This window comes from Seriola aureovittata, chromosome 15 (genome assembly GCF_021018895.1).
Source record: "Seriola aureovittata isolate HTS-2021-v1 ecotype China chromosome 15, ASM2101889v1, whole genome shotgun sequence".
In the NCBI taxonomy this organism is placed as follows: Eukaryota; Metazoa; Chordata; class Actinopteri; order Carangiformes; family Carangidae; genus Seriola; species Seriola aureovittata.
In genome coordinates this window covers 14703572-14715159 of record NC_079378.1, presented here as the reverse complement: position 1 = coordinate 14715159, position 11588 = coordinate 14703572, and the positions used below count along the sequence as shown (strand labels likewise).

The following is an 11588-nucleotide window of genomic DNA, read 5'->3' as shown; positions in this document are numbered from 1 at the left end:
CACACACGCACGCACACACAGAGCTCCTTTCAAAACTTTCATGCAGGTAAACAGGATGGGGAATGAGGAGGAGGAGGGTCAGATTAGACAGACTCTGGTTTGTCTCCTGGCATCCCCCTCTCTCCATCTGTCACCCTGTTTCACCCCCGCTCAAACAGAGTGTTCGACTTTGCAACAACACATTCCTCAGAGTTAATATACTGTATGTTTTCCCTTACTTTATTCAGCCACTAGATGTCAGAGCAATGACTCTCACTGCAGACACACCACTGTTCCCATTTTCCCTGTGTATTCCTCCCTCTGTTTGCTTCCTTTAACTTTTTAACTCAGGAGGTGGAGCCACTGGCTGTATTTACATACTGTATGTTTCCACTGCCAAGGAAACCAGCTGAGCCTCTCTTGTGCAAACACACCCAAACACACACACACACACACACACACACACACACACACCACACACACACACACACACACACACACACACACACACACGCATACACACACACTGACCAAACAGGAAGACTTTACCTGCTTCGTGCGAGTTGGCTGGGAACTGTCAGGTAAGACAGACTTCATTTTTGTTCCCTCAGAATCAGGTAGAACATGAATTAAAACAGATTCTCTCAGTTCTCATAATCAAAAAGTCATGGTCATGTTTGAATGAGTTCATTATTTTGCTTTTGAATGATTTTAAGTGGGATGACAGCATGGTTTCATGATAGCAACAGGTTTTACTGTAACAGGTGAAAAGATAGATGGTGACATGACGCTTAAAGGCAGAAATGGCTGGGGAGACTAGTTTACCTAGACAGAATTTATATAGAAATAATCCTGCAGTGATTGTAAATTAACAATATGTGGTAGGAACATCTTATCAAGTCTCATTTTGGACTTGTTTTAAGACAGGTGGACAAGCATTGTAGTGAAAATTGATTACTTTAGAGACTGTTCTGGGAACAGTCAAGACTTTGTTGGATTTGTTGGAAATAATAGAGCACAATGTCTTTGGAATTTAGGGAGGGGAGCAGAACAAAGCTAACAGTGGCGCTGGTATTTCGGTCAGAGTAACAAAAGTGCCTGTCAGACAAAAGACCTCCTTAAAGGCCATGTGAGATTAGATTACTAGAAAACAACTTGTCTGATTTTCACACGTCATCATACATGTCCTGAATTCCACAGTTACGGTTAATAAATCTGTTTGTGGTGGTTTTCTGTGTCACTGAAGGTGTATTTCTCCCCCACAGAATTTTCTGTGAAAAGAGAAGACAGGGTTTGAATGATACCAGCATCAGGACCATTAGCAACACAGTGAAGAACAAGTTTGGCAGGGACATATTGGATTACAGAATTGATTCATTCAACCACTCCAGACCAGACCATCAAGAAACAGAAAAGGACAGAAAGCTGTCCATCTGCCACCTGTGTGAGTGTGGATTACAACACCTGGAATGATGTTTTCCAGCTGACTCCTACAAACCTGCAAAAACAATGTTCACCGCCAGGAAAAGCAGCCTTCCTTCCCCCAGCCTGGAGGACTCCTTCTTCCCACTGTCCTCATCTTCCTCAGTGTCTCTCTCCTTTGCTCTCCCATCATCTGCACCATGTCCTGGTAGCAATGACAGCGGAGGAGGGATAGAGACAGATTTGATACTGGCTGCAGAGCTGGGACAGGCTTTACTGGAGAAGAGTGAGGAGCTGGCAGCCTCTCTGAAGCTGAGAGAGAGGGAGATTGAGGTAAGAATGCTGCTGCTGCAAATAGTGTGGTTTTTTTTTTTCCTCAACTCTGCAAACTTTTTGACATCACTAAAAACAATAGTCAGGTGTGAACAATAGGAAAACTGAAAACTGTTTGCCACGAACAATCAATCTGAATTTCTGTGATTCTGGCCTGCAGTGCCATCATTCTAAATTTGGAAAGACTAAGTCTGTAACTGTAACTATGAAGATTCATTTTATTCCATCTTAAATGAATTCCATCTAATCAACCAGTAAAGATAACAAAAACATAGAATTATGTAAAACTATTTTTAAAAAACCATACAACAAATATATTCAACATGAAATTTACTACTAATATCAAGTTTTTACTTGCCCACATATTTGTCTCTGCAAATCACATGGATAAAACTATTAGACGGAGGTAAATGTATTTAGATTCTTATCATTATAAGTGGTAAAACAGGTAGTTACAATTGTAGTATTTTTATTGTGCTATTTTTATTATTACACTGCTAGTTTTCTGTAAGTATTTTTCCTTTATGTTACTTAAATGTATTCATTACAATGGAGGTATAAATCTTTCCCTGATATAAAGTAAATAAGAACAAGTATTTTTATGAAAGACATTATGACATGTGAAAGTAGGAAAAACACAGCTGTAAATAATAATATGAGTGAAGTCCTGGTATTGGGCTGCCTCACTGCCATAGCTTAGTGGGACACTTGAATAGAACAGAACCATTGTTAGTGTTATTTGTAATACCTGTCACTTTCCTACAATGACATGTCATAATGTCTGTTATGAATTAACTGCCTACAGAAACCATCACAAGATGTAAATTTCACTTCACATTCAAAGTCACAAGAACAGAAAATCCATGTATTTCAGTATCTGATCTCGTCGTGGCGCCTCGCAGCCAGTTAATGTTGTGTTTAACATTTCAGGCTTTACAGCAGGAGAAACATGTTCTTCAGAGGAGGCTGGACATGAATGAACTGGCATCTGGTCAGAAAGAAGCAGAGCTGACTACGGATTTAACTGCTTTGAGGGCCAAGCTGGAGCAACATCACAGCCAGGAGAGAGCCCAGAGAAAGGATGAGGGCGAACAGCTGACTCAGTTAGCCAATCATAACCAACGATTGGTTGAACAGCTAGCAGAGGTTAGTCTTAAGACATTAACCCAAGGTCATGACTATGTTGTAACGCTGTTAGAATGAACAGAATCTAGGTGTAGACAGGATGTGTGCGTGTTTGTGTGTGGGAATTGTCTGCGCTTGTTTGTGATGTCATGTCACAGACAGGAACAATGCAGACTAGCAGGTTTTGGGAGTCATCCTTTGTCACTAACTGAGCCTCTCAACTTTTCCACCTCCCTCCCCATCTAGGCTGTAACACTGGAACACTCCTTGAGGACTGAGATTCGTTCCCTCAGAGAAGAGATGGAAGAATCATCTTTTAGCCGAAATATCAGCTTCACACAGATAAAGAATATTCAAGCAGAGGTATACTTACCACTTCTTAATGTTTTGCATGAGTAAATCAATGCCACAGTTTTGACATGACAGTTAGGAAGACATCATGCCATCTTGAATGCTGGATGTAGGTCATACACAAAAAGCATTAAATATCAAACATGGTCAAAGTATGAAATTATAATACGACGTGAAAGTAGGGAGCCAATTTTATGTTTATGTTTGTGTTTTTATACAGCTGAAACCAAGTCCTATCAAAGAATAATGTTTAAATATTCATGGTGTGCAAGCCAAGGCCTTCCTGTAGCTGTTTAAAAATTGAGACGTAAAAGTATTTGCTTTGAAGTCTCATTGTAGGTCAAGTCATTAGGGAGTGACGTCTAATTTAAATCAAGTTGAAATCAAATCTCAAGTCCTGTTTGGGTGGTTTGATTCTGACTCAAGTTCAAGTCTCGAGTGTACAGCTCTGCCTGCTAAGATGCAAATATAAGCAGAATATTGAATAAATCCCTTGAGATTTAACAAACTCAGACGCATAAGTATCAAACCTGGTCCTAGATGAATTGCACTCTAGCTGAAATGAATGGCATTTATTTGAATGTTCATCAGAGGCATAATCCAGCAGCCAGAGTTGCTTGCTTCATGATCTAAACAAGGCAATAACTTCAGTTACCACTTTCTTCCACCACTTTCACTGCACCATTTATTTACAAGTATTTTGTGTTCTATCTATCTTTCCCTCCTCCCTTTACAGAACAGAGTTTTGCTGGAGCGGCTGTCGCACATGGAGGCACAACTAAAAGCTACACAGGAGGACAGTGATGGACTCCGTATGGAGAGAGAGGGACTAAGAGAGAGACTGTCAGAGCTCCAGATGAAATTGAGAGAGAAAGAAGCAGAGGTGAGGATCAATGAGTGGCTGATGAACACTGAAAGAAAAAGCCTGAGGTAAACAGGAAGAGGATCATGAGCCACAGGAGATATTACTAACACTAACAGAAATCACTAACGTGACTAGTTTGAAGCTCTTGATTTGTGTGCGTGCTTGTGCCTGTATCTCACTGCATGTGTGTTTGTGTGTGCATATATGTAGATAGAGCAGGAGCAGGGAGTGGTGTTTGAGTTGCGTACCTTGAATCGCTCTCTACAGCAAAAATCTCTGAGCCTGGGAGAAGAGAGCATCCTGGACAGTGCTCACACACAACCTTTGTCTCTGCTTAGTGAAATTCAGCAATCACAGGTACACACAGAGACAAAACACTGGCAACTGCACTGACAGGTGCACGGTAACTTCACAGTCTTACTTTTCCTGGTGTGCACTTCTTCTGACCCTGTTCTCACATGCTTCCTTAGTTTGATACTAATTGCCCCGCCCCCCCCCCCCAAAAAAAAAAAAAAAAATTCCCAACCTTCTTTTTCATCAAATTTGCATCAAAAGCACAAACACCTTCTCATGAGTGTTTTGAAATTACTGATCTTTCTAAACTGTTGTGTTGTCTCCTGCTAAACAGGTTAAAGAGGCTCTTCTGGCTCACTCCACAGTCCTGCAAGCAAGAGATGAAGAGATTCAAGCACTCAAAGAGAAGGTCTGTGGAACTGTACAACATATAACCACGCATACACAAACACAATTTAACATGGGGATTGACCTTGAGTAGGGGAGACAGCGAGTTGATGCTGGTTTCCATTTCAGTGGGTTTAGAATATCTGAAATGGGTGAAAATCCTTGCTGTTACAGAAATACTAGCGCAATTAGCTGATTAGCTGTTTATATTCATTAAAAAGATAGTATGTAGCCTAACATCAATATATTTAACTTAATTTATGAAATTAAGCATATTGTAGTTTTACCACTTGCATTTTAATACAGGTAAAGCCGTCCTTCACTTAAAAATGTGCTTTCCTTATATCTTATTTGGATGGTTAACCATTAACTGTGCAACATTATGTATGTGCAGCGCTTGATACATGGAAGCCTTTACAAATCCATCTGCTGAAGAAGAAAAGTTTCTCTGCACTCACCTAAAATCCGACACGAATATAGGAATATGATTTTGTGACATAACATCTGGTTTAGGGCCAATCACGGTCCAGCCAGTTTCACCATCTTACAAAAGTGTGATGGTGAGAAACTTGAAACTTCCATATTACATACACTGATAATAGACTTCAGTGAAGTGGGTGACATCTTGTGTCCAGTACTCAAAAAGATATTTGCATGTTCATAGATTCTGGATTTTTCAATAAAAGAGAAGTAGATGTGACTTATATTATATTATTATTATTATATTATATTGTTATATGTTACAGTATAAGTTTTAAGATATAAAAATACTGAGCTTTATAAAGATGCTCTGTGTCTGATATATTTTTCAGTAGGGATCAAGGGGATCTCTGGAGCTGAGTATAAATATATTGTCTTCTTTTTCACACTTTGCAGCTACAATCTCAGCAAGGAGAGCTGGAGACTTTGAGGGAAGAAATCAAGCCATTTAGAGGCAGCCCTGAAAAGCCAAGCTACAGGTAAAGCTAAACACCTTTGTTGATTTGATGAAACTAGTGATGTTTTGTTAATCTTCATATCAATGTCCAGTTCCTTAGAGAGTGAGTTGGTTACGGTGCGCCAGGAGAAGGAAACACTAACTCAGCAGCTTCTCAACACGATCAAACACAAGGTGGCGCTGTCTCAAGAGCTGGATGCCTGGCAGGTGGGTCTGAGAACAGGGGTATAAAATTCAAAATGATGCCTTTTGGCAACACATTTAAAATAGCACAGCGTAAAGGTTATCTGATCGTTTCATCTCGTCGCAGGAGGATATGCGGTTGGTGATCAATCAGCAGGTGCAGCAAAGGGAAGAGGAGAGAAAGAAGGAAAAACAGCGAGAGAAAGACAACTCAGTGGGACTCCAAAGAAGCAAGTCTTTGAGAGTGAAGGGAGAAGGAGGGAAAGGATTTTTCTCTTTTTTCAGAGACAAATAACAGAGAATTGGCAGCAGTTCAAACAGACTGAGTATCTGCCTTTATATTTGCCACTGTGAGCTAATGCTGCCAGATAATGTACTGTTATTAGAATCACCAAGTCAAATGTTTACAGACCTCATATTTGAATATATTTAAATATATTTGTATATAAAATATATGGATGTACAGTAACTATATATCAGTAATTTCAGTTTTTAGGAATTTATACAATATTAAAAAGTTAAAGCCACTAATGAATCTCTGCTGAGTGGTTTGCAGTATCTTAAAGCTGTATTTCCTAAATGTTTTTTTGGTCATTCTGACTGTGTTCAGACACCGAAATGAGTATTATAGGCAACTGTATACAAAGTTAATTCAAAGATACAAGTTTGCAAGAGCAGTGCGAACTAACACTAAGATGCCAGTTTGAAAATGCTTCACGTTTATGCAAATTTGCCCAAATTCTGGGGCCTCATGAAAAGGGACAGAGACAGGACAGCAGTAACAGAAAGTGCCCAGGGGCTCTCCCACAGAAATGGTCATGTGCATCGCTAGCTAGCCTACAGCTAACATCCTCACAGTCGGTACACTTTCTTTTTTCATGGCAAAAAAATGTGAGAACTGGAATGGTTTTGCTTCGCTCTCTATCTAAATACACCTTGAGGCACACAAAGATTAATTGAACACAAAACTCATGTTATGGCCTAAGTTGTTATGGTGAACACATTAGCAACACATTCATTTACTGCCCTGAAAGATGTCCAATATTCACTGTCCTTTTTGCTTTATTTTGGTTTCTAACTATTCCCTAAAAAATATCTGTCTCTTAAGTTCACTATATTCTAAACAATATACAGTACAACCAAAAGAATGAATTAAAGGAGGCTAAAAGCAGCTTGGTGCTGAGGATGAGTTAAGAGTTATGTGGCAGTTTTATTTTGGTTTGTCACTAGGAGTGACCCCTTTCATATTAGCCATTAGCTAATATAATACTAAAAGAATTGATAGTGGAGCTTTAAAACACAATGAATGCACAGTACACTGCATATCTGCAGAACTGCAATATGTCGCTACAAATATTAATACACTCGGTGAAGACAAAACAGCTTAACTATAATACAAATAACATCTTTATTAAATTAAGTCCAAAAAGACAGTCATTCCCTTCCACTTCTCTCCATGCTTATATGACATAATGTAGAAATAATACATATGCAACATTTCTTATGTTTAACAGGACAAATGCCCAGAAGCAGCGTGGGTAGTGCAAGTTGCATACAAGTCAGTGTTTCCACATGCCTTCATCTATATACATACAGTACAGTAATGGCTCAGCAGAGTTAGTGCATAGCCACTCACACATCCCTCAGCTGGGGTTAGTATATATGGTGGAGCACCTTTTGTCTTACGAGTGAACTGGGGATTTGTTTGCGTGTGGTGCTCTCACACACTTTTAATATGCTGGCAAAAAAAGATGACAATCAAACACACAACCAAACACACACACATACACACACAATTTTAGTGATCATACTGGTGTTTTAGTATGTTTTTCACCCATTTACTAAAACTCACACAGAGCTGACATTACTGCTGACCACTTTGTTTCTAGAGTTATCCTCTCAGTATTAGTCGGTGAAAATCATCTCATAGGAACTGGCTTGAGATAATTAATCAGTGAACATTTAATCAGCTTAATTTTTTTCTTTGTCAGTATCATGTGGTAATGCTGCGGGCAGCAATGGATTCAAGCTATGCTGTTTGTACAAGTTGATTTTCAAATGATACTGGCACAAATGTAAAGCAATGGCTGTGTGGAAGATGGGAAAAATCATGTATTAGTTTTACAAACAACAGTGAACTTGTTGATATAGTCGGCAGACAGGTCAGGTATACATAAATTCTAGTTAATGGGCTAAAAATGAAATAAAAAACTACTATCTTTTAATGCAATCTATATCCATAAAGTTTCTTTGTGTCTACCTACAGTATAAAACTTTAATTTATTTGCAGTTTACAGTACAGTGTGCCACTAATCCTTTCTGTGTCCTTTATCCTGAAGGTGACTTGCAGTCTGGTTTCAGGGAGACAGGAATTTATATCAAGTCACATATGTTGATCCCCTCAAAATGTTAATCCAATCTTCCTGTGTAATCCTATTGTCACCCAATCAGAAAACATCACCTCCATTTTGAGAGGTAGGTTGCAAGATAAGATGCATCGATTTAAAGAAACATTTTGGGCTTCAACGCCCAAAACAAATTCCCCTTTACTGAGATGGTTCCAAGAGTTTTACTGAGGCTGACAAACCTTGGAAGAGCAGGTCATTATGAAGCCTCTGAAACAGGTCTCTGGACGGTGGTCCTGACAGTGAGTTGTAATGGCAGCAGGGGTTAGTGGAAGATTATCCCACATGGACACCTAGTCCCACTTGCAGCTTGTCACCTCTGTGATTTACAAAGGCGCCCATAATCAGGGTGGCAGGGAGTGGGGTCAGGCGCTTCTCCAACACACCTCCTATTATACACCGACTGTTTATCATACCTGGACACACAGAAAAAGGTCTCTGTATGTTTTCTGAACAGCTTTCATCAAGCATGACATTTGAAAGAAATTTACCTCGAAAGACCATGTTGGCCTCTGGGAGCTCCATCTGATACCCGAATGAGGTTGTGGTCTCCTGCGTCCTGGTACTGGCTTCAAACTCCACTCCAACTTGGATCTGGTGAACACGCACACATGCACATGCATTTTTGCAATATGCTGTAAAGTATATGTTATGTATATAGAGTATGGTGGTATTTGCTATACCTGTTTGTTGGCTCTGTGATAGTAGCTAGCATGGGCGCCTCCTTTCCCGGCATTCAGCGTTGCCACCCAGTTTGGTCCTGCATGAAGAGAAAGTGAAATGCTGCTGCTGCTGGATCAACCAAAACAGATTTAAAAAAACAAACAAAAAACATGCCATCTAAATTAAATCAGATGTTTAAAGCTGATTCACAAATAACAACAAAATCTCACGTGAGTACTGTCCAGCCAAAGTAAGAATTCCTCCTTCCTCTGCTCTTCCCCGATGGTAGACGAGCTCCCCTCCTAAAACCAGTCCAGAAGACACACTCTGCAGGAAGTGTGCCACAAGGATAACTGCCCCATAGAAATACACACAGAGACACACACAGATACATACAATACAAGTAGATTAGATAAGGCAAGGTGGTACAATACTTCAAATTAAGGGCAGATACAAAAGACATGGTTTTAAAAAGCTAATAGCAATATATCATATCGAGGAAACTACATAATTTCCTTAACAATATAAATCAAGACTGATATTCATGCTTGTGTCTTTTTACAAATGCAGGTGTAAAATAATTTGACATTTAATTTGATGCTCAGGTGAGGCTCTAATCGTTCCACGTGTCGTTTCTCACCTGACTCTCTGAGGACATCTGGGTTGGCTACTGTCACAGCAGCGGTGAAGTCGTTCCCTCTGTACTCAGTCTCAAACTGCCATGTTACAAACTGGGACTGCTGAGTCTAAAACACAGAATCAAGAATTTGAATGTTGAGTTGTTTGCAGCAAAGAGCATTGATTTTCATAACTGACTTTTATAGAAACAGTGACTGAATGTGGTATGGGATAGATGGCTATACGGACAGAGAAGGATTTTAGGACCTCACCTGGAACACTGTTCTGGCTCGTACACGCTCAGAGAGATGCAACAGAGCGTGAGCGTTCAGACTACCAGAAGAGTCCATTTCACCGATCAATGCTGGGGCATCCTAAAATATGAGGAAGGATAAATATGCAACCTATCAAATCACAAAGCCAATATCTCTGTCTGTTTTCCACTGTAAGCGCTAAAAACATTAATGATAAAGCAGTGGTAACATGTTTATCATCTGATGACTCGTGCTTGACCTTGTCTTTGCTGAAATCGTCAGACTGCAGATGCTCCACGTGGAACCGGTAGTATGAGGGACTAACAGCACTGAGATGCAGAGTATGACTGACCTGGAAGCAATCACGTTAAACATCAGGCATTATAACATTTTAAGATGCAAGAGATTTACATCCTTATTGTCTTTACATGCAATAAACTGATTGAATGTAAATCAATGTGGGCGAAAGAGTCACCTTGAAGAAGCTGCTCAGAGTTTTATTGATGAGCATCTTAACACCCTCAATCTGTTGAGGAAAAACATCTGGGGAGATAGGTAGAACAGTCATATCAAAACCATAAATATCACATTTGGTGCATTTACAGGCATGTAATCATCTGATTATTCTCCTCTTCTGATAGTGAAAATACAGAGTTTCATTTTTCAGATTTAAGGAGTTACATGTAACTAATTTATTGCTACTGAAACATTATGACCGGGTCATAAAAACACAGCTACAGTCGGACAGATACATCTTTTATTTTTGGAGAGCAAACTGCATTTAAACTTTGAGGTGGATGTAAACATATTCAATGTTCTGATGACTTTTTGCATCCAGCATTCAATTGCGTATACATACAGCACATACCTTTGCAGCTCCTGTGGAGGGAGTGAAAGCTGCCTGGGTTGGGTAAGCGGCCATCTCTCCTCTCCCAGCGTGGCGGACTGTCCCAGTGAGCAGGATGGTTGTCCCAGCGAGAAGGAGAGGGGTTCGTGGAGAAAGGCCAGTTCTGATGGCCTGGACCAGAAGACAAGGCTAGGACACTGCCCATGTGGGCACAACACTTCCTACAAGGCCCAATGAGACAAAGGAGCGATTTATGAGGATGCTGTCACCCACTTATTTGTCTAATTTCCTGCGGAACGTGCAATTTTAAAGCCAGACTCTAATAATATAAATCAAATATAATATTTCAGAATATAAAATGTCTGTTGTTGCACAAAAACCTGCACTTACTGACAGCTATTCACAAGTTAATGAAATCAAAGATGCAAACAAAATTAAAAATGCAAATTTATATTTTTTAATGTCTTTTGCTATGTCATTAACTTGGTTTACATTGGATTTGAAACTTGAATTAAAGGGATGATTACAACTATGTGCATCACGCCAGGTTGTCTGTTGTTTTCCTGTGCAGGTGCAGCAATTCCGTTAGCTAGCATGACCTTAGCATCAGCAAAAACAGATGCCTGTATGTGCGCTAGTTGTTTTACTACCTACGTCCGATGTGATCAAGACACCTTAAAATCCCGTGCGGAACTGAGAAGTGCACATGAGAAAGGCTGTCAGCTGGGTTTTCTTCTTTAATAAACGACAAGTATGCGAAGGCAACTGATGCTGTGATAAACTGATGCTGTAAATAGCTCCCTGCTCCAGATGTGATGGGCCACCCTGCAAATGTGCCCCTCTGAAAACATGAGTCGAATTCTGTGGTCTTAAAAATGACGCTCTTCTATTTACATGCCGACAATTGGCAACTCAATTGAATTAT

The 11588-nt window shown here is 39.9% G+C and overlaps 2 protein-coding genes across 5 annotated transcripts; one reads left to right on the top strand and one right to left on the bottom strand.

The window, feature by feature from the left end:
• Positions 1–437: 437 nt before the first annotated feature.
• Positions 438–6407, top strand: bicdl2 (BICD family like cargo adaptor 2). 2 transcript variants are annotated; one of them, XM_056396621.1, is made up of 10 exons: positions 438–560; positions 1245–1734; positions 2665–2880; positions 3106–3222; positions 3947–4093; positions 4286–4432; positions 4704–4778; positions 5633–5715; positions 5786–5900; positions 6004–6407. In XM_056396621.1, the coding sequence occupies exons 2-10, from the start codon at positions 1489–1491 to the stop codon at positions 6169–6171; spliced, it is 1314 nt and encodes a 437-aa protein (XP_056252596.1). In that variant the 5' UTR covers positions 438–560; positions 1245–1488; the 3' UTR covers positions 6172–6407. The 2 variants fall into 2 exon arrangements, with proteins under 2 accessions (XP_056252596.1, XP_056252597.1); XM_056396622.1 differs by lacking the exon at positions 4286–4432.
• An 858-nt stretch (positions 6408–7265) lies between these two features.
• On the bottom strand, positions 7266–11485 carry si:dkey-71l1.1 (uncharacterized protein LOC569883 homolog). Of its 3 annotated transcripts, none has more exons than XM_056396623.1 (10): positions 11314–11485; positions 10685–10884; positions 10292–10359; positions 10076–10168; positions 9835–9936; positions 9585–9690; positions 9175–9297; positions 8965–9041; positions 8773–8875; positions 7266–8697 (listed from the first exon to the last, which is right to left on the bottom strand). In XM_056396623.1, exons 2-10 carry the CDS (start codon positions 10866–10868, stop codon positions 8558–8560), a joined length of 996 nt encoding a protein of 331 aa, XP_056252598.1. In that variant the 5' UTR covers positions 10869–10884; positions 11314–11485; the 3' UTR covers positions 7266–8557. The 3 variants fall into 3 exon arrangements, with proteins under 3 accessions (XP_056252598.1, XP_056252600.1, XP_056252601.1); XM_056396625.1 differs by having other exon boundaries at positions 11318–11485; XM_056396626.1 differs by having other exon boundaries at positions 11338–11485.
• Positions 11486–11588: the final 103 nt, after the last annotated feature.

Coding starts and splice junctions, on each gene's coding strand:
- bicdl2 (XM_056396621.1), top strand. CDS start 1,489: ATGTTCACCGCCAGGAAAAGCAGCCTTCCTTCCCCCAGCCTGGAGGAC. Junction 4,433..4,703: donor GTGAAATTCAGCAATCACAG/GTACACACAGAG, acceptor CCTGCTAAACAG/GTTAAAGAGGCTCTTCTGGC. Junction 5,901..6,003: donor AAGAGCTGGATGCCTGGCAG/GTGGGTCTGAGA, acceptor ATCTCGTCGCAG/GAGGATATGCGGTTGGTGAT.
- si:dkey-71l1.1 (XM_056396623.1), bottom strand. CDS start 10,868: ATGGGCAGTGTCCTAGCCTTGTCTTCTGGTCCAGGCCATCAGAACTGG. Junction 9,691..9,834: donor GAGCCAGAACAGTGTTCCAG/GTGAGGTCCTAA, acceptor TCTGTGTTTTAG/ACTCAGCAGTCCCAGTTTGT. Junction 8,876..8,964: donor ATCACAGAGCCAACAAACAG/GTATAGCAAATA, acceptor CGTGTTCACCAG/ATCCAAGTTGGAGTGGAGTT.